General features: G+C 34.5%; 1 protein-coding gene across 2 annotated transcripts; it reads left to right on the top strand.

Moving 5' to 3' along the window:
• Positions 1-9,200: 9,200 nt before the first annotated feature.
• Positions 9,201-20,557, top strand: LOC111639769. Of its 2 annotated transcripts, none has more exons than XM_023385708.1 (4): positions 9,201-9,219; positions 10,491-10,726; positions 17,332-17,515; positions 19,785-20,557. In XM_023385708.1, the coding sequence occupies exons 2-4, from the start codon at positions 10,523-10,525 to the stop codon at positions 20,465-20,467; spliced, it is 1,071 nt and encodes a 356-aa protein (XP_023241476.1). In that variant the 5' UTR covers positions 9,201-9,219; positions 10,491-10,522; the 3' UTR covers positions 20,468-20,557. The 2 variants fall into 2 exon arrangements, with proteins under 2 accessions (XP_023241476.1, XP_023241475.1); XM_023385707.1 differs by lacking the exon at positions 9,201-9,219 and adding an exon at positions 9,585-9,755.
• The last annotated feature ends 1,825 nt before the right edge of the window (positions 20,558-22,382 follow it).

The raw sequence follows: 22,382 nt of genomic DNA, 5'->3' as shown, positions 1-22,382 counted from the left end.
ACTGATTATTAAATTACACAATTACTTTCACACAAATTAATATTAACTTAAATTGTATATTAATTGCTAAAATCTATATTATATTCAAAGAAATTTCTATTTATTTTCCATAGTGAACAGTATACAAAATATGATGAATTTGTACTTACAAGTAGAAAAAGTTAATCATATTTATATATTATATTTTAATAAAAATCAAATTTGATTGTATTGTAGTATTTAAATGTATCATTCTTTTAAATTACTTACCTTGGCTCATTGGATATACAGTAATCGAGACGAGTTAATAATGATAATAATAATAATAATTAGCGCAGAGCCCAAACGGTTGGAGTTGAAAGTTGAAATTTGGTACACAGTGTAGGGTACGTCACGAAAACGCACACCAAGAAGAGATTCCCCTTCCGGGGGAGAGAGAGACAGGATTAAGGTTTCGATAATGGAAGTGTTAAGTAACAATGGAATTGTTAAGAGAAAGCGACGTGCAAGACGCAGATGCAGTTTTTTTTTTCATTTTGCGGGAAATCGATCATAATTTTAGACCCATCTAAAAATTCTGTAATTAGTCTAGAAACAGGAGTAAACGATGCATTCTGTGAAAACGGATAAGGTTGAATATAACGTAATAATCTTAATCTTTGCTACCGTTACTTTTGCCCGAGCAACGCCGGGCCTACCTGCTAGTACATATATATTTCATATATTCATTAAATTATTACAATTATTAATTTATATACGAAAAGCGCATAACGTCTTCCTCTAGTATCAATTTACTTAGTTTCGAATTATTAATTAATGCACAATAATAGCCCGATTATTAATGGCGATCGTTTGACTTAGTATTAATACGTCGGACTTCGGGATGTTGATATATATGTTACCGCTAAAGCTCGAAAGTCGTTAATATGTACATTACCTAGTTAATCTGCAGATTAACTAGGGTGATCCGTTAAAGTTGTGAAAATTGTTCCATTTCTCAAATTACCTAGGTAATGTGCAGATTATCTAGGTAATGTGCAGATTATCTAGGTAATGTGCAGATTATCTAGGTAATCTGCAAATTACCTACTAGGCACTCAGTAAAAGTAAAAATAGTGATACTACGTGAAGTGAAAATAAGATCTTTGCTGGAATAACAAGCAACGTTTCTGTACGCTTAAATTAACATAATGTTCTTTATTTAATTTTCGACATCTAAAGAATAAAGTTATTACAATCAAACAATTGACAAATTAGTTGATAGAATCAATCATCAACCAATTAAAAAACATACAAAAAAATCAAACGATTTAAAATATTAATACAATTAGGGAATTTATTATATAGTTAACCACCTATGGAATTTCGGGACTTTGAGTATCTATCTGAACTGAGGGGACCGAGACGACTTCAATGATACCCTACATTCGAACCGGAGACGAAAAATAATAAAGTTATCATACTTTTTCTGATGATTGCATGAAATAATTGTGCAGTTAATGCTACCTATGGTGAGTAAAATGGCGGCTCGTCTCTGATTCCAGCAAACAGAAGAAAGGAAACAGTGGGGACGCACGTTCTAATCTAACCTAACCTATTATAATAATTTGGTTGGTAATAATTATAGTAATTTATTAGAATAGGTTAGGTTAGATTAGAACGTGCGTCCCCACTGTTTCCTTTCTTCTGTTTGCTGGAATCAGAGAGGAGCCGCCATTTTACTCACCATAGGTAACATAATCCAATTGTGCTTACTTATTAGTGCAGTCTAAAGATTGGTGACACTGAATTTCATAGCAATTGGTTTTTTCGACAAGCACACCTATTTGTGGTACATATATTTGTGCCTAGTAGGTAATGTGCGGATTACCTAGATAATCTGTACATTATCTACGTAATTTGAGAAGTGGAACAATTTTCACAACTTTAACGGACCACCCTAGTTAATCTGCAGATTAGCTAGGTAATGTACACATTAACGACTTTCGAGCTTTAGCGGTAACATATATACTATTATTTAAATATTTTATTTGAATTTATAACAGATCTCAATACGAATATAAACCATCTATTTTAAAATGCTTTCGTTTAGTTCTAATACGAATTTCTAGCCGAAATATTTCATGTATTAAAAATTTGAGTACTCTGAATTTAGCAGATTTATTCTTAGACAATTTACGGGAATAAATTTACTAAATAAAGAAGAAAATTTATGTTTTATTAAGATAGTATGGATGCTAACTGGAATTAGTAATAATAATAAACTTTACTATCATATAGTAGTGCCTATATTTATTGCAAAAAATATAAACATCCTAAGGGGCTTGGAGTTCTGGAGGCCCATTTCTTTAAGGGATGATAGTTTCCGAAGGGAATTAGTGTATACAGTATTGACTCAACCAAACGATCAACAGGAAAAAGTGTAAGCAAACATCAATACGACCTTACGTACAACAGGCATACCACTGCCTTGTCCACATACGCCACCTACCCGGATGTGCATGCGGACCTCTAAAAGACCAAGTTAATTAGGTAAGCCTATCAAACGGACCATATTCGTAGCCTGGAGGCTTTGGAAATATATAAAGCCAGCCTGTCCGGCAAGTGTATTAACTTTAAATAACACATCAACCAGCATGCATGCCGAATACCATCAAAAAGAGTCGAGCACGAACTCTGCAATTCCTAGGTTTGCCGCTATGCTTTGCTGGCGCTCGATACGCCACAGAAACTGGCCATGTTTTCAGTTTTATATAGTAGACAGATAAAAAAATAATAATGAATTCCTATTTCAAATAAAAATAATAATATACTGAATTATACTGTAACAATATAAAAAATATATATATAATAATTTATATTGTTAATTTATATATTAGCTAGGGATGTCACCCCTAGTTGCCGTTTTTGTATACCGTGACAGAGAGCGAGGGAACAGAAGGCTGATAGTGAATAGCTGGGCAGGTTGTATGATGCATTTGAAGCCAAGCTGTTCCGCTTAAGACGAATAGACTGTCAATGCTTAACTGAGAAACGCGGGTTCCAAATGGAGACTTCTGGTGCTTGGAGCTTTGCCAAGTACCCTAGGATCGACGACAATGAAGTGTAACTTGACTGAAGTCCAGCACGCAACACCAAACGTCGTACCGGCGCCGCCACACGCTGATCGGCGGAATAATAAAATGTCGTACGATACACACAATGGCAAGTAAATACTGCGTTGCGAAATACAAGCGCTTGACCCAGTGCCAATTTAAGTGTAAATACAAATAAAACCAGCAGGAGAAACCTTCCGAAGCCTAGACGCCGGGCGCTGAGCGGCGCATGACGCGCCAAGTGGCTAACTGCCACGTGAAACGAAACAATGGCCTTTGTATTGACCGAAAATAAAACGCAGTAATATAAAAGGCAATTATCCCAATGACGCGATATTTACATAGAATACGAGAACGACATGACAGGGATTATATCGACCGAAAAATAATTAATAAAAAAAATTAATTAAATAGAAACTTGATGAACCGATTACTCGGAAAAACCTGAAAAATCTTTGGCCTTCCCGGGAAGGATAACATCCGGAAAAAAATGCGGAAGATAATGAAACTGCTACCCACACGAGGCGGACACTTAGCTGAGTCCGGCGATGTATTATTTGATTATGTAATCCCAGATTAACTGGTCGAAACTTTGATCGAAAGTCAGACACGAAACAAACACGTCTGTACTGGTCAGTTGGACAACTCAGATTCAATCACAGGCAAAGAGTCTGATTCAGAAACTTCATAGTTTTTTTTATTCAAGAGATTCTGTACTTTCAAAATCTTTTTCAGACATCTATTCAGCATCTTCCGCTAATGAATCATTGTCTGTTATTACACAAAGTAGATCTTTTTTTCGACGTGCTTCAATACGAACAGGTTTCATTTTGGAAAAACATACTTTATGATTAGTCAGTTTCTTATGCTCGTTAATTTTTACTTTGAAGCAAAATACATGTGACATGTAGAGCAAGTTTTTCTTTTTATTTGTGGTTTGGTTTGTTTGAATTATGGCAACGCAACACTTGGGCGATCTTCCTAGGAGATGCTTTCCGGGAGGTCTTTTTAAGGAAAACTGGCCCCTATTTAAACGTTACAGTCATGGAGAAAACCCGGTAAACTCCACCTGGCCAGCCAGTCCGAGCGAGGCTCGAACCCACGACCAAACTCCCAGTGTTCAGGGTATAAAGACCGCTTGGCCACTGGTGGGCCTTTAATTTGTGACTGTATATTATTAGGCAAAAGTAATCATATTGGAAATTATCGTATTCTGATTTCCGGTTTGTGATAAAACAAACGATTCAATGTATATAATTCGTCTCTGTAATCCAAAAGGTTTTTTGGTAGACGGACTCACAGCGAAACTTTTAGTTAGGAACTCACTTTTATTCTTTAAAAAATGACATATGCATTTCGGGTTGGTATACTCATCCAACCCCTCTTCAGTGCTAAGTTTTCAAAAAAAACATAAAAAGTTACAATAACCAATACATGACATAAATACATTACAAAATATCATTCTTTACTTACTCTTAAAGTAAAAGTTGTGTATGGGCTACCATCATACATCTAAACACCAACCAATTTTTTAAAGAATAAAAGTGAGTTGGTAACTAAAAGTTTTGCTGTGAGTCCGTCTACCAAAAATCCTTTTGGATTACAGAGACGAATTATATACATAGTAACATACAGCAGTCCAGATACAGAATTGAATAATCAAGTAAAATAGAAATGGATACAAAGTTAGCCGAACTTACAAAAAGAGCAGAGATACTGGAACATGACATGAACTACCTCAGATGTTTCTTACGTGAAGAAAGTACACCAACCACTATGAAGTTNAGCCGAACTTACAAAAAGAGCAGAGATACTGGAACATGACATGAACTACCTCAGATGTTTCTTACGTGAAGAAAGTACACCAACCACTATGAAGTTAAATTGAAAACAAATGGTTGGTGTTTAGATGTATAGTGGTAGCCCATACACAACTTTTACTTTAAGAGTAAGTAAGGAATGATATTTTGTAATGTATTTATGTCATGTATTGGTTATTGTAACTTTTTATGTTTTTTGAAAAATTAGCACTGAAGAGGGGTTGGATGAGTATACCAACCCGAAATGCATGTCATTTTTTAAAGAATAAAAGTGAGTTCCTAACTAAAAGTTTTGCTGTGAGTTCGTCTACCAAAAAACCTTTTGGATTACAGAGACGAATTATATACATAGTAACATACAGCAGTCCAGATACAGAAACGATTCAATGTTTAATCTTTGGAATAAATGCATGAATTTTGCATCATCGTTGGCATGATTGATTGTCTGAGGCACCTTAAGTCAATGGCATAGCGAACGTAACTGGCGCCTGGGACACGACACTATATTGGCGCCCCTCCCCTCCAGAAACAATTCTTGTTTATGTTGGAGACCATTTGGCGCCCCTCTGCGAGTGGCCCCCTTGTTCCCCTCGCTACGATAGTTTGTCTTTTTTTCGTATTCCTTGATATCTCTGTCTTCTTCCCAGCTCTTCTCCTCGAATGACGATTTTTAGCCTTTCCTCTCGCGCCAGTTCCTTTTGATCGATACGGTGTCACCCCCTATTCTGTAGTGACCCATCGGACCATTGAGTTAACCCAGGGGTCGGGAACCTGCGGTTCGCGAGCCACATGCGGCTCTTTAGTTCTATACGCAAATATTATTTATTTTATCAAAAAAAAAAAACATTTAAAAATCGTTCTGAATCGATTAATAAGGATTAGGAACTGATTCTATCTCAGCCACTTGTACTCGCTTTTCACCGCACCCCTCTCCCGTGACACGCGTCGTCACTGTCGTCAGTCCGTCGGAAGCTCTTGAATGACGCCGTCGTCGGATGTTTCTATTATCTAATTCAGCGTTTTTCAACCTTATTGAATACGCGACCCCTTTACAAGTTAAAAAATTCTGGCGACCCCCTAGGGCCATATTTAAACTATATCAGTAATTTTAAAAACTATGTATTTAATTTTCTTTGTGTTAAGACAAATTATTGTTGATTAAAATAGAAATTTCAGGAGAATCGACAATAATTTAACACACATAAAGTATGAAACTTTCTTTAATTATAACATTACGCACAGGGAACTGTTGACCTTTTTATTTTAGTATCTGAATTTCAGCTTATACTTTTCTACTTTTTATTTTCTTTTGCAAATCAGCTCAACACTTTTTCCGCTATCGTTTTCTGGGGTGAGCCGTAATTGTCGCTGAAATTGTAGGTTTTTAATGNAAATTATTGTTGATTAAAATAGAAATTTCAGGAGAATCGACAATAATTTAACACACATAAAGTATGAAACTTTCTTTAATTATAACATTACGCACAGGGAACTGTTGACCTTTTTATTTTAGTATCTGAATTTCAGCTTATACTTTTCTACTTTTTATTTTCTTTTGCAAATCAGCTCAACACTTTTTCCGCTATCGTTTTCTGGGGTGAGCCGTAATTGTCGCTGAAATTGTAGGTTTTTAATGTAGTGTAAGACCTACAAACACTTGTCTTTTACTTCTACCCGAGACCCCCCGTGTAATACTTCGCGACCCCCTGGGGGTCGCGAACCACAGGTTTAAAAACACTGATCTAATTTGTTGTGAAAAACACAACTTATATATGAATAAATAGGTTAGTTTTTTTTATCAAAAAACTTTATTTATGCGAGTACTATTTATTGTTGGCAAGAGAAAATTTTATGGCTCTTTAAAAACTTTGAAATTTTGTAAATTGTAATTTTGGCTCTTCCGACTCAAAAGGTTGCCGACCCGAGTTAACCAATTACGATGAGGTCAACAGAACAGCATTGCCAAATCTGGTTACTTTACGCCAAATTGGGCTACTTTTTTCAGTTTGACGTTAAAAAAAGCATTTGGAGCATTGGCGACTTTTTGGGCTACAAAAATTTGACTTGGCTACATTTTGGGCTGGTTACACATATTATTTCATCCTTTGTTTTGCGCCTAGAACAGAAATACCTTTGTTGTGTCTTCTCGTTTTGTTTTTATGCATAGTAAAATTTATATAAGTTTTATAATTTATTTATTATTGACATTAAAATGGGTAAATGGACAAAGTATTCTCGATCCTTTCGGAAAGAATTGCTTCAAGATAAAATTCTTAAAGGTAATCGGATTTTTTTGTTTTCACTAAATTACAATGGAACATCCATATTTTTCAGTTGATGGTTTATTTTGAAGTTTCTTTATATTGACTTTTTTAATGTACAGCAGTGTTTTTCAACCTTCTTGAATACGCGACCCCTTTACAAGTTAAAAACATTCTGGGGACCCCCCAGGGCCATATTAAAACTATATAAGTGATTTTAAAAACTACGTATTTAATTTTCTTTCTGTTAAGACCTAAATATCGATCGAAAAACCAATTGTACTTTAAAATAAAAACGCAAAGCCTTCTCACTGAAATTGTAGTTTTATTTATTGTAGTGTAGGACCTACAAACACTTGTCTTTTTCTTTTACCCGTGACCCTCTGTGTAAGGCTTTGCGACCCCCTGGGGGTCGCGACCCACAGGTTGAAAAACACTGATGTACAGAAACTTACTACATTATTATAATAATTACTAATATAAAAACCATCGTCTGTGTGTGAATTCCTTACAATTCCTGCAAGTTTTTCCGATACAGGTAAAATTTTGGTTATAGTCGTTTTATGTCATGAAAATTTATCACTTTTGCTTTTAAGTGCAGTAGCTCGTTTGCTAATAACAGTGCTTCAAGGAATCCGTAAGAGCTCGATTTTGTAGTTTATTTTTCATTAAATTTAATTGCAAAAAATACGTTTAATTGCTGCACTTGAATGAGGAAGCAATATAAAAATCTCCTAAATGTCAAAGTAAAGTAAAAAAATATAGAAATATAGAATAAAAATGAATGTTTTGAAAGGTACTAAATTGAAAAGAAAGGTATTAGGATTTCATGAATGATACTAGGAAAATGGTGTTGGTCAATTGGTACTGGGACAAGTAAAAAAATACTAGATTAGTACAAAAGTACTAGGTGGAAAAAAACCTAGTTCAAAGGTAAATCAAAAGTAGCCAACTGCTCGAGCAGCAGGCTACTTTTGGGATACGTTTTAAAAATTATTTGGCTACAAGGGCAAGAAACATCTGGCAACGCTGCAACAGAACAAAGGCCGAAAGTCAAATTTATGAAGGGAAAATGGTGGAAAAATAAGAAAAAAAAACAAGGCTCAACAAGCCACACACTGACAATTAGATAACAAATCAAGTAGCTTTAATAAAGAAGTTCTGTTATTTCATCATGAGTAATTTGGCAAGGAGGAGGAAGAAATCCAGTAGGCAAAATCGCACGAATATTACTTCTAATCAAGCCACTACACTCAACATCATCGCACTTAGTTATCTTTAGAAATGAAAGAAGACATTATTTTAAAACTCTAAAATCTGTTAATATTTTGAACGTAAATTCAATTTACTTGTAGAGGATATTAAGATTCATGTACGTGATTAATTAATATACCAATCATGGTTCTATTCGTTTATTTTTTTTATCATTTGCATTTTTACGTTTAACGATTCAAAAGACTGTTTACTACTAGGAAATCATGCAAAAACGTTGACTGATCGACTAACTAGCACACATGTAAACAGAAACGTCATACAAAACAAAACCAGAGAGAAAAGAGAGAAATCACCAAACGGCCTTTCTCCCATGATAAAATATATATATATACGTAGAGCGTAAGACTGCTAGCGTTATTATTTTATCACATCACAGGAGATGGATTTAGTACAAAGAGCGTTCTTAATTGAAACCGCCAAATTGAAGCCAAATTCAAAACTCCACCAATCAACAAGATCAAAAAATAAAAATAAGAATATTACGTAAGACGAGATCTATTATTCCCTACCCGAATAATAAATTGTAAGAAATCCTTAAACCCCCAAAGTACCTTACGTAATTTATGGACGGTCCGTTAGGCCACGGTGCTACCACCGTGTAGACACACTTCTGCTAAGTCGGCCCGGAGCAAATAGTTAAAATTTCGTTGGTGGACCTGTTGTGTAGTTAGTTGGCTGTAGCTACCTGGGCCTTAATCTAGGCGCATGAGAGGGATTGGCCAGAATGGCAGTATTGCCTGAACATCTTCTGTGGTGCCACACGTGAAGAGCACATTTAATGCATTTAAGGTCAGTAAGGAACTGCAAATATTCCTCTTTCAATTTGTCACAACCTGTATAAAAAATATTTTATAAATTAAAAATCATTAAAAATATTATTTGTGAAATTTGTATAAATTTATATAAATTCGCTTTATTTTCTTTTTGTGATTACGAAAGAAATGTTGTTGATTTATATTTTTAAAATATTGTTTTAGTTTATGAATTAACAAGAAACATTTACAGAGCATTTATTTTGAATTTGTAGGTATATATTTATTTATTTTTAATCATTTTTACATTGAAATGATTGACCTTTCGAACGTAGAGAATTGTCTTTTCGTGCTTATGTGGTGTTTATAACAATTAAACTAATGAAACGTACCAGACAAGACTTTCTGCGTTTATTTGGTCACTGTTTTTAGTAAAAACTGTTAAATTTGACTTAGCAAAGTTGCTAAATAATACGCAAAAAATATTATTTGACATAAGATACATCATACTAAAAATTCGATTACATTTATTCGGACTATACTTGTAAACAGTCGACACTGGAGACTATTAAAGTAAGTTGCGTGTAAAATGAATTTAATTTACTTTTCTTCCAATTTTAATAATCTTAGTGACGTTGTACAAACACACCAGTTCAGTTAATTTGCATAAATTTATGCTTAAAAGTCAATTAACCAGTGTACGGTTTTTTTTAACTTCTTCAAAAATTCTTTAATATTACATCATTTTTGTACAATACACAAGCAAGTCAGTTAAGTGACTTATGAACCATTCTGTTTTTTATACTAATATCCTGTATAAGTCGTTAAAGAGATCCTATTTGAAGCGTTTCATACGCTGAACTTCTCACTTGTCAAATAAATTAGACTTATGCTCACATATGGGCCTATTCCACAAATATACAAGACTTGTAATAATTGCTGCATGTTAACTGATTATAAGGAACTTTATCAAATCAAATCTGCTTATAGCTAGTATATCTTCTTATAATTTGTAATTTGAAAAATTTGCAACAACTGTAAGCATCAGGGCATAGGTCTGTTACTAATTATAATTAATTAAGAATGATTTCTAAATTAGGAAGGATACCCCAATGGTAAAATATTAATACTTTCATTATTTAATTTTCCAAAATCTGGTGTATAAACTTTGGAAACTGCGTTTTAATCTACCCTTGGTACAATACTAATATTTTCCTGTGTAGTAATGCAAAATTTATCATTCACCACGTTATTTTCATTGATTTCGTTCACTTCTATTGATTCACGGAGATATATTCTTCATTACAGCATAAATATTTTAGAAAATAGTAATTTTGATAATGGATAAACCAGAAAACAAGTGTGAATTAGTGTGTAACAGCCGTTCGAAGAAAAATTTGAATGTTGCCTACGTATACGATATAATGATACGTATATTGAAAACTTTGGATAATTCCGAAATAAAGAATTGCATGAAAGTTTGTTCATTCTGGAAGGAAATAGGAGAATTCATATTGAGAGGAAGGATAACGATTGCAGTTGAGGTGAGTTATACTTTAAGATAAGAATAAACAGAAAACCTGTGTAAAACATGTAAAAATACGTACAGTGCGATTACGGTTTACACAGATTTTACTGTATTTTTCGATATTGTGATATTTATAATAAGCAACATATACTCATGCAGTTAAAGTGTTCGTGCAATAGTAATTTTAGCTTTGCCAACATTTCCGATTATGTGTATAATTTTAGTTTCATATGGAATCAAATACATTAGTTTAGTATAGAAAGTTGTGTGCGTTTCCTTCTCGTTTGCATCTCGTCACGAACGATAGCAACGCAAAGAGACGTGATTGGACAATAAATCGTTGAATCAATTTTGAATTTTTATAATGGCATAGCATGTTTTTAACCTTCTGTTCGAATTAAACTTTCGTATTAGTAAATCTGTTGTTAAGTTTTTAGTGACTNTTTAAGATAAGAATAAACAGAAAACCTGTGTAAAACATGTAAAAATACGTACAGTGCGATTACGGTTTACACAGATTTTACTGTATTTTTCGATATTGTGATATTTATAATAAGCAACATATACTCATGCAGTTAAAGTGTTCGTGCAATAGTAATTTTAACTTTGCCAACATTTGCGATTATGTGTATAATTTTAGTTTCATATGGAATCAAATACATTAGTTTAGTATAGAAAGTAGTGTGCGTTTCCTTCTCGTTTGCATCTCGTCGCGAACGATAGCAACCCAAAGAGACGTGATTGGACGATAAATCGTTCAATTAATTTTGAATTTTTATAATGGCATAGCATGTTTTTAACCTTCTGTTCGAATTAAACTTTCGTATTAGTAAATCTGTTGTTAAGTTTTTAGTGACTTTCGAGTGATGTGGTAAAGACATCTGTAACAAGACAATTTCCGTCCCTAAGAATGTAAAGGAGAAAGCAAGTTCTACTCTTTTTAGAATGAAGTTACAGTAGAGCATCGATTATCCGACTCAATTGGGGACTTCGGGTTGGTCGGATAACTGAAAAAATCGGATAACCGAAAAGAATGAAAAAAAGACATTATTAGTATAGTATATTGGTATATCTCATGTAATTTGTATATTAGTATATTGCTATTAACCTATTTCGCGTTGTATTTTCATCGATGTTAATCCTAACGAAATTTTTTAAAAATAATAATCGTCGCTATTGTATCGTTAAAAATTATTTTATTGCTCAAAAAACAAACAACCACTCATAATTAGAAAATTAAGTCTCGTTTAAATTCTGTCCTCCATTTCATGGTCGAGCCAGTGTTGCCAGCTAAAATACGCAAAAATTTAACAAAAATAATATTAAAGTAGCCAAGCCATAGCCTAATAATGTAGCGCCACATCACTAGCGGACATTTGAAATTTGCCGCCTAGAACGGTCAGTTAACCGATGTGACGGTTAATCGGGGGTCGGATAATCGATGCTTCACTGTATTATTATTTTGTTCTTGAGCAAATATTTTTAACTGGCTGCTCATTACCTGGTTCCTGATTCTTAAGCTAATACTTAGTGGAATCGCATTATAACGAAGTGGGGACCTTCAAAAATGTTTTTCAAACTGAATTTTCTGTAAGGAAGAACGCATTTTAAATGTTTAAACGGTTAAATATAAAGTCTATATATATGAAGAAAAGATGCTACGTGTTACTGATATCATTTCTTTTCTAATGTTCGTGAAAAACTTCCACAAGAAATTGCCCACATAGTAACTATAAGAAGTTGAAATTTTTGCGCGATTATCCTTGTGCAGCAATTTAAAAAAATTGGAACGAAGAAATGGAGATGAGCTACAATTTGAAAAACTGTAGACCTATAAATTACCGCCGTTGCCTGTCTGTCCTTCCTTAATCTAGAGAAAGGAGTTAGATAGGTTAACGTCGAAAATATTTGGAAAGTTTAGAGGCAGGAGGGCTCGATTATATTTGAATAAAAACAGAATATCACGTTGTTTCAATTGAAAAATTTTCCATGAAAGATGTTAGATATATGACCAACATGACGGTATTGCTAGCAGAAAAAGTATCATATGTATAGGGGCAAGACACTTGTTTGAGGTGAAGAGCATATAATTCAAATTAAATAAATTAATACAGATAACTAGAACGTAACGATTTATTTTGTTTATATCAGTATCCATTTTTTTCGAATAAAGTTCGTTGACACAAACCATTTTTATTTCCTTTATTTTTTCTTACAAATATTGACTCGAGAGCATTAAAGCCTTCTTTATACTGTACATTGGCCTCTTTTGCCCATACATCTTTACAGTTTACGTTAAAATTGCTGTATTTAGGCCTACATAATTTTCTGTGAAGGTTCTTCGTGTGTGCGTTTTTTTAATAGAACATTTACTCTAGTGTTCTAAGTGAAAAATATAGTAAATAATAAAATTTAAAGACACATAAGCAGCCGTCCTTATAGCCGTGTTTGTGACAAATTATGGTTCTTGTTGAAGTTAGTACACCTCGTTTTAGTAAAACCTGCAACTCGTTAGGTTCTTCAGAGTTCGCCCTCTTTCTTTGGTACAATTGTTTACTAAGTTGGAAGGTAATCTTGAAGAGGGAAAGAAGTTTTCGCGTTGTAATGAATACAGGTAATGCTAGTTATAAATATATTCGTACAATTGGAAAATTCGTTTTATCGGTTCGTACGGAAGCTGGGTCAGAGAAAATGTAGGGGAAATACGGACAAAATGACATACGTACAAGATGACATAGGCAACATAATTCGAATTTGTCGGTCTCAAGCGCACAACTGACCACGACACCACGTTATCCGAGCGGCTTTTACCAACCTGTCAAAATGTGAACGCACTCCTCTCATTCGCCCGGGTGTCATGGCCGACGACAAGAAATGATACGTTACGAGTTTTTTTCCTTGCAACGAGTTTTTTGTATAAATGGTAAGTTTTTCGCTATTTTATCTATTTGTGTAGCATTTATTTCAACCCTCAAGAATTTGTTGTTGCACTTAAATAACTTTTTCCATTAAAAATAATATCTTTGTATTTATTTTATAATTTTGTTTTTTTTATAACAAAATATGTCCATATTTTGTTATAAAACATTTATAACGTTATATGGACAAAACGACATACATAGGCAACGGACATAATGACATACCTGTCATTTAGTCCATAAGAGCTTAGTCGAGGAACTTAGCTTAACCTCTTAACGTTTCNTATATGTAAATGTATATATTAGTTGTATTTTCTCATTTATTGTGTTTATTTGTAATAATGTATTTTAGTTTTATTATTCCTGTTTACTGTTTAGCCTATGTTAGGCTCAACCCTGTATACCGCGATATTAATTCTTTTGTATATTGGGCTTGTTAATAGTTACCTTGTAAGTTATCTAGTTAAGGCTGTAACGGGTCTTCTTGCCGGTACTCATGCACGGTAACCCGCCAACTTGGGTTGGTCTTGGTCTGTCCTGTAATTACTTTCTAGGGGGTACTGGCAAATACCTGCCAATTTCCGTGTGTTAACCCTATAATATGTTTTGTGCCGCTTCCACTGTAAATAGGCACTGTCTGTCTCTGCGTGCATATTGTCACTTTCAATCTCTGTACCATTATTGGATCATTTTGTAGTCACCGTTTTTTGCTCCCTGTATGTGTTTCATGTTAAATCAACGGACCCGTGTAGGCGCTCATGGATCCCACTTCATCCTTCACCACCTCTCCTTCCCCCACCTCTCCACCTTCACTCACCACTCCTTCTTCTCTCTTTCCTCCCCTTTCACAGGCTATGCTCACTGCTCGGCCATGTCTTTCTCTCTTTAGTCTTTAGTGGATGATCTCGATTAAACTAACAATATTTTTTCCTATTATTTTAATATTGTAAATGTTTAGTATATTTTTTTAGGTAAAAAACCAAAGATGAATGGTGTAGAATATGACAGTGTTGTGATTTACCAATAAAGAGTTATGAACCTAAAATAAAACCGTATGTCATTTTGTCCGTATTTCCCCTAAATGTTCGTTAATACGAGGTTCGTCGTAGCGAGATTCACTGTATTTAGCTCCAGAGAAAGTAGAACTAGAATCTGAACCGGAAATGATGGAGCAATACTTGTAAAGCCGCTAGAAATCGCCTTAAGCCATTTATATCTTGAAAGAAAACAGTTCTGCTAAGCTGCTTTGCAGTTTGTAAACAATGTTTTTATGTAAATCACTTAGAAATTGTGTGAAATTTTATAATTATTGTAATATCGATGCGGATGATGCGTTGTCCCATCTGAAAAACTGTGGCAGCCATCTTGAAGTTTCTGTTCAGAACTTTCGAACTTCGCTCCAATACTGCTGCAGCTGAAAACTTGTTATCGACATTCAGATGTTTGTAGCGATACTTCTCTCTCAAGGCGTTACCATGCATAAGCAATAAATAGAATTTCTCACTCTCGCAGATATCTGGGATTTTTCATTTATTGCTTTCGGAAAATTTTGTGTCAAATTGCACTTGCACATTAGACATCCTTATGATTCAAACATGGTTTTTCAATGTGTATGGGCGAGAAGAAAATTGATTAAAATTTCCTTAGAAAGAAGATGGAAGTAAATTCATTTATCTCGAAGTATGCAATAAGAAATTAAAATCTTCGAATTAAACGTTATCACTGACCGATTTTCTTTCTACACACTTGTGTGAGTAACCAGGACAGTAGATCTTGGTCTTTGCCTCTTACGGGCTCCGATCGCGAGATCGGCTCTCGTAACTTTTTATAGGAGGGCGGTAAATACGCGAAACCGATCTAGACTGCAAAGTCCAGATCTATGTCAGGATTCCTTTTGACACCAGTTAATCGAATTTGGATACGCGGATTAACACGCGTAGGATGCATGCAAAATGATGGTTGATCTAAAAGACGGCAGAGACATTTCTTAACAAATGAACAAATATTTAATAAAACTAAATAGATAAATTCATACAAGAATGTAATACTCTAATACTAAAACTAACCTATGCTTATTTTACGGGAGCGTTTTCGAGAGAGAGTTTACATCAATCTATTTTTAATAATACCTTCACCTGTAGGTCCTTAACATCTTTCCTCTTGTATGCTTTCTTCTTCAAGGATATCTCTTCCTTACTTAATTCTGTATATCATATTCTTATAAGAGTTCGTCTCCTATCAATAGTTGGTTTCTTTGTATGGTCTTTCCCTTTTATTGGACTGCCTTATATCGTATGTCTAAACTTCTTACGTATTTCCTTAGTATGGCAATTGTCTCTTCTTTATGGACTGCTTCGGAGGTATTGTATTGTACATATGGCAGGACCTTCCTCTAACGGACTGCTGCCTTTCTGTAGGTCAAACTTCTTCTTCTTTCTTTCTTCTGCTTCGATGGTGTTTATATGGAGATTTTAGCTCAATGTAGGCTCTTTCTCCGAGTAGACTTGTGTATGTGTATGATCGCTAGGCGACCGATTAGCCGGCTGTATCGAACAGCTATACGTACGCGCGGGAAATAAATGCCTTCCGGAAGGACTTTTATGGGGAACTGGCCTCCTATTCAGTCGTTATAGGCAAGGAGAAAACCCGGAAAACTCCAAGCAGCCAGCCTGTCCGACCGTGGCGCGAACCCACGACGAACCTCCCAGTCTTTAGGGTCTGGTCACCACTACGATGAGCGGCAACGGAGACCACTCGCCCACTGGTGGGGTCGTAGGTCAAACTTCATATGTTAACTTCCTTAAATGGACTGCCTCGAGTGACGCAAAAACTGCCCTTATATATCCTCCTCCGGACCGTGTGAAAAATTATCTACTCATCAACAGTTCGCCTGGGAAAGGAAATCAACTTCCTTTCAAAATTCTGCTGATTCCTTTCTTTTTGTGTAGATAAAATCTTGGTGAAGTTCGAAATATTATTTTCTCTAAAATTTTAGTTTCTTTCTGAACCTATTATATTATCTATAAACTTTCTCACCCCTTTCGTCCCTCACACTTGAATGAAAGGGAAACATTTACTCTACTTCATGACAATGTTGGTGAGAGAGAGAAACTATGAATTTGTAGTAATTTTTAATTACTACAAAAGGTTGATTTTAATAAAGGTTACTTACTAAAGGTTGATTTACTTTACTTACTAAAGGTTGATTTTAATTCAATTTAAAGTCGAAGTTTTCATAATTTTTTTTTTCTAAATGTTGACGATACATATAGCTTTTGCCTTTAAAACTTATTAAATTTTTCTGCAAATGTTGATTTAGTGATAATACTACTAAACATTAGCATTTTGTTGTGGGTTCGCACCTCAGCAAGGAGCTGGCCACTACTTAACTGAGTATAGTGTTTATAAAGTTTTCATTATTGAAAATACAGGGCGACCTGAAAGTCAATTAACCATTGCAAAGACCAAACTTTTATTTTATATAAATGCTTTTGTTGTTTACAAATTTTAAATAATTGTTGAAATGAATAAAAATGTATATTGTTTAATACACGAACTACAAATTAAATTTATTGTGTATATTCACGTGTAAACATGGAATTTACAAAGTAAATCACGGTTAACTGACTTTTGGGTTACCCTAAACTGTGTTTGAATTCGTATAAACTCTTAAGTGAAATATTTGTTTGTTTTTCATATATAGGCCTTACCACGTGATATAATTGCAATCACGAACTTTTATCCAGAATATGTTGTTCGCTACTTCAAAACACAAAATGGCAACATGAACATCTTGACAGGATATAATGGATATTTGGACGAAAAAAAGGATAGAAGCGATAAAACTAAGATAAAACGACATTTATTGCGGTTGGATGCTCAATTTCGTAAGTATCTTATCAAAACATTAGCAAAATGCCCACCAGTGTCCAATGGTGGGCATATTATTGATGTTTTTATTGAATGCGAGTCGTGGGTTTGTCTCTCACCAGTGGCTGAATACGTGGAATGTTCCGGTTTTACACCTGTCTAATACCCAATTAGGGGCCAATTTTCTATAAAATGTTCTTTCCGGAACGCATTACGCATAGAACATTATTTTTGCATTCTTATAGATTGCATTAATTGAGAAGGATCGTGGCAAGATTTTGTCAAACCTCACTCCCACTATTTCTAGAGAATACGTTTTGAAAGGTGGATCAAATCGCCAAATCACATTTAGTAAACACATGTGTATTTGCAACTTCTTTGTTATTAATTCAGGTTTCCTGAATGAGGTCGGTACTTGCAATAATTACGAAAAATTATTCTTTGCATTGAAGTCTTTTCAGAGGCACCGTATCAACATTTTCTGGCTTGGCTCTATTTTTACCTTAAAGAATAACTATAATCATATGTTGGAAAGTTGCATGTATGTGTTTTTCAGCATTTATTCGTAAGTTTCATTTGAAAATATTAAATTATTCGTTCAGCAATTAAATAAAAAACAAACAAACAAAATCATGGGCATCATCTATTACAATATACAAAATAATATGAATGTGAGATAAGCAGTGGGTCAGGGGTTAATCTCATACTGACCACTTAATATGCACAGGCTGGAAAAGCCCGATCTCGGGGTCGTTCGGATGGCTAGGAGGGCGAAACGAGTGGGGAGTGCGTTGGTAAGTCGACAGATTTTCTCGCATAGACAGGAGACAGGTTTAACAAATAACAAAATACAGGTTTATTTTATAACTAAAGTTAATTTACAGGAGTATACATAAGGAAATTACTGATTATTGGTTAGATGTGGATAACACAAATCTATCTATAATTGCGATCTAACTATTCACTATTTCGCGTGAGAGAGTTTACAAAGGCTCTAGAGTTATATTTTCGGTCAGGTATACCTTATGTTAGAGAACGGTATGCGACGATCATTCTGGACTACGGAAGCTGGCTGTCTGTCACAGGCTTATATGTCTTCTACCGGCTTCTCCTCGGGACAGGATCGGGACTGGACGGTAATCAGGGCTTCCTGATGATCGCTCGGAGCGATGGTCACACTGAAGGGACGATCGCCCTGAACTTCCCGTGACAATCGTTTTTATTCGATCGTCGTTGGCACTGAGCCAACAGGTCTTTCACTCGTTATGCTGACTAATTAGCACGCGCACGTTGACTAATTAACAAATGGAGGATGACTTGATTTTCTTCCTTCCTACCTTGACGATGTTTAAGATTCGACATCTAATCTATTTCCGTTGTAACTTGCGATAATTTATTTTTTTATTCTCTAATGTAAAAATATGTTAAACTCAAAAATTTACGCCGTCAAAACCCTCGGGCTCACATGAATATCAACTTATAACTTTAGCAAAATAATTAGAATTAATTCAACTATAATAGATAATTAGTTTTATTTGTTAGAAAGAAGTGCTCGTATGTTGAAGAAACATACGTCAAATTTTAGGATAAAGCGAAGCAGAACTAACCTTAGTCTCGCTTCTCTGTGGTTAAAACATCAGTGCCTGTCCTCGCTGACAGACGATCCTCTCGATTGAATATTCAACTGAATAAGGGCTTGTTTATGATGGTACTGACTCTAATGTTAGATGCTTCACACAGTCCTTATTCCAGAAAGTTTTGACTTAGGGGAAGACGAAGCTATATGACATATCCGGCAAGCCTGTTGTGTTTACGTGAAGCTGGCATGATTAGTACAGTTTGTCCAAAAATGTAACTTGTCACTATCTCGGCTCAGTTCCGTTTAACTTATCAGTAACACTGCAATCGAGAACAAACACTTCATTCATAGTCAAAATATCTACAAATCATTCTGTTGACTTTGAAAAATCTGTGAATTCAAGGACCCATGCCATTATTGCTTTAATGGAATAAAATAACAAACACTTAGGAGGCGATCTGCCAATTGATGATACCTCCTGGGAGGACTTTCTACGGGAAACTGGTTTCTTTTTACGTGTTACACACACGAAGTAAAGTACGAAACTTCCGTAGCCAGTCCGTTGGGCGGGCATGAACTGCAACCTAAAATATTGTAGACTTCTATGACAATGGAAGAAAATCTGTAGGTGGATAACATCATTAAGCCACTGGTGAGGATGTAAGAGAAGTTTATGGAATTTAATATGAAAACGTAACGTTTTGCAGGTAAAAATAATCATATAAAGGAACGGCGATATTCTCAAAGGCTCGTTAAACTTTATTCAAGTCCTTCAAGAAATCTGTTACCAATATGGATCGCTGTTTTTCCTCAACTTCCCGGACTGAAAATAAGTCGTTTCGTGTTTTCAAAAAATGAAATCGAAGAAAAGCTGAAACCTGGTCCCACGTGGTTTACAGAATTGACGGACATTTCTAAAGAAGAAACGAAATGCGTCCTGTGGATTGTAGATGATGAACTTGACGACACCTTCAAGAAGGTTATACCACAATGCGCAGTAAGCGGGATATCAGATATTAGTTTAGGTCGAACATACAGATGCATCGTGTTTTCGGGGAGGATGGTACACGCATTATCATTTAATCTGCCTACAGATCTTACATTACAACAAATGAAAATTACAGAATTGAAGCAATACAACATTGCATGGAACAATTGTATTGTGTTATTTTTCAACCAAACCTTCATGAATTGGTGCAACAATCGATCAGGCTTTCCCGAACTTGAGAATTTCAGTAAAGAATTTCCCAACATCCCGATTTTGTTTTATTCTAGCTACCTATCTTTCGGTGTGGAATACATCCCGAATATTTCTGAAAACACAAGTACTATAGAAGAATGTATAGAAATTGCATCTGTTGCAAAAATTGTTTTATTGTGGATTGCATGACTTGTAATTAAGTTGTTAAATGCAATTTTAAGGTACTTTGTTTAAAAAAGATGTATGCCTCGTATACCACATTTAACTTTTATTCAAATCATTCTGTGTATTTATTAAAGATGAATTGACATTAAAACTGTATAAAATACGAATGTAATTAAAATTTGAATATGACTTAATAAAATAATTTTTATTCAACAATTTTACTAATGTTTTTTTCTCTCTTCGCCCTAATGCCCAGCAGTTGCTAAAAACAACTGAACATTAATTCTCGAGTGTTTGCATCTCAACTCGCTGGTCGCCTGACTTTTTTTGGGTATTCGGTATGTGTGTAACTAACATCCAAATAGGAACAAGGTTCCTGTTGAAAATCTTTCCAAGAGACTCCCAAGTGTTGCGATGTCATATTCCATAGAACGAAATATGACTGCTGTGCGAACACTAAGAGGATTTCTTATAGTAAGACCATTATGATTTCAACCAGACCCACAGTGGAGTGGCTGAGTGTTGAGGGACAGTGCGACATATTCGGATCGACCACTCCTGAAAAATTCCTGAATTTTCGACCAGTCCGGATCCGATTGCAGGTCCAAAAGCAGCAGACTGCCATCTTATTTCTTAGTCCATGTGGCTGTCGAACTATATGCACTAAGAGGGCCTATTAATGAAGATCTTTGTAAGTTCGGCCAGGCGAACAGGTCAGGTTGTGAGGGGCGGTGCCTGAGAGACCACCTATGGAAAGAATGCTGCCACTACACCCACAATATTTTCTTCCAGTATTGAAAATTTCTCCAATTCTTGACATGCTCTACCTTCATAGAAAATTGCAGAAATTTATGTAAATCCTGAAATACGTAAATTATTTTTTTAAGTACAGTACCTAAGTAAATAACTTTTTTTCATAATTTAACAGTGTTTCTCTGCTTTTATTTAAAAAATGTGTTTCTTCCTTTTATCTCATAACATATGTGCAAATACACATCAATTCCTCAGTAACGGCAAAGGAGCCGAATTTTTCGCGATATGGGAAATTTCCTGCAGATAAAAGCTTTGGTTTGAACGCGTATAATTTAAAGAATAATAAAAGCCTTAAAGGAATAATTTCAATGAATTATTATAAAAATTTCTAAGAAAAACATATTTAAAACACTAAGACTCATTACCTAAAAATTAAATTTTTGGTTATGGAATTTTATTTAAAATATTTTTGTATTATTAATTATTATATAAAGTCAAAAGGATTAACTTTTACGGTAGAGATGAGTTTTTTTTTNACATTTTTGATATCTATCAGTAGATTAACTTTTATTTTAAAACTATTTCTAAATAAATATTCTAAAAAACATTCAATTTGAAAGTGTTTACTTTGTTTTCATCAAGGCATCAAATTAAAAAGTTATGCAATTTTAACTGTCTCAATAGATATTGACATTTAGTTGATATGATTTTTAATTTTATAATAATAAACTTCAAAATATCAAATAATCAGTCTTTGTCTTCTGATTAAAACAGACTACATAAATTAAATAACGTCTTCACTTTCTTTTCATTAACACCAGTGACAGTCCAAAACAGAATTCTTATATTCGGAGATGATGTTTTTATGAGACTATGCTCACATAACATGATTTAAATTGAAACAGTATCCTCTGGTAAATTAGCCAATTTCACAATAAAATACATAAAGGTAAAAATTTGAAACCTTGGCTGATGGTGTTTAATGTTGAAAGGTCATCTCCTTTTATAAGAATTCTGATTTGGACTGTTGCTGATGTTAACAACAGAAAGAAAGTGAGGATGTTTACAAGGTTTTTTTAAATATTTACTTGTACTGTACAGACTGCATATGACAAAACTTATGTTATTAATCTCAGCAGAGGTTGTTCTTTGAAAAATTTTCGCATACATTCAATGAAAGTCTGCC

This window comes from Centruroides sculpturatus, unplaced genomic scaffold (genome assembly GCF_000671375.1).
Source record: "Centruroides sculpturatus isolate CEXI.00-Female unplaced genomic scaffold, Cexi_2.0 scaffold1247, whole genome shotgun sequence".
Classification (NCBI taxonomy): Eukaryota; Metazoa; Arthropoda; class Arachnida; order Scorpiones; family Buthidae; genus Centruroides; species Centruroides sculpturatus.
Note: the sequence above shows the minus strand (reverse complement) of the source record. Positions and strands in the feature narration are given on the sequence as shown.

Bases quoted from the DNA above. Each gene is read 5' to 3' on its own strand.
- LOC111639769 (XM_023385708.1), top strand. From the start codon at position 10,523: ATGGATAAACCAGAAAACAAGTGTGAATTAGTGTGTAACAGCCGTTCG. The intron at 10,727-17,331 runs GTGAGTTATACT...TTTCATATATAG, and splicing joins GGATAACGATTGCAGTTGAG to GCCTTACCACGTGATATAAT. The intron at 17,516-19,784 runs GTAAGTATCTTA...AACGTTTTGCAG, and splicing joins GCGGTTGGATGCTCAATTTC to GTAAAAATAATCATATAAAG.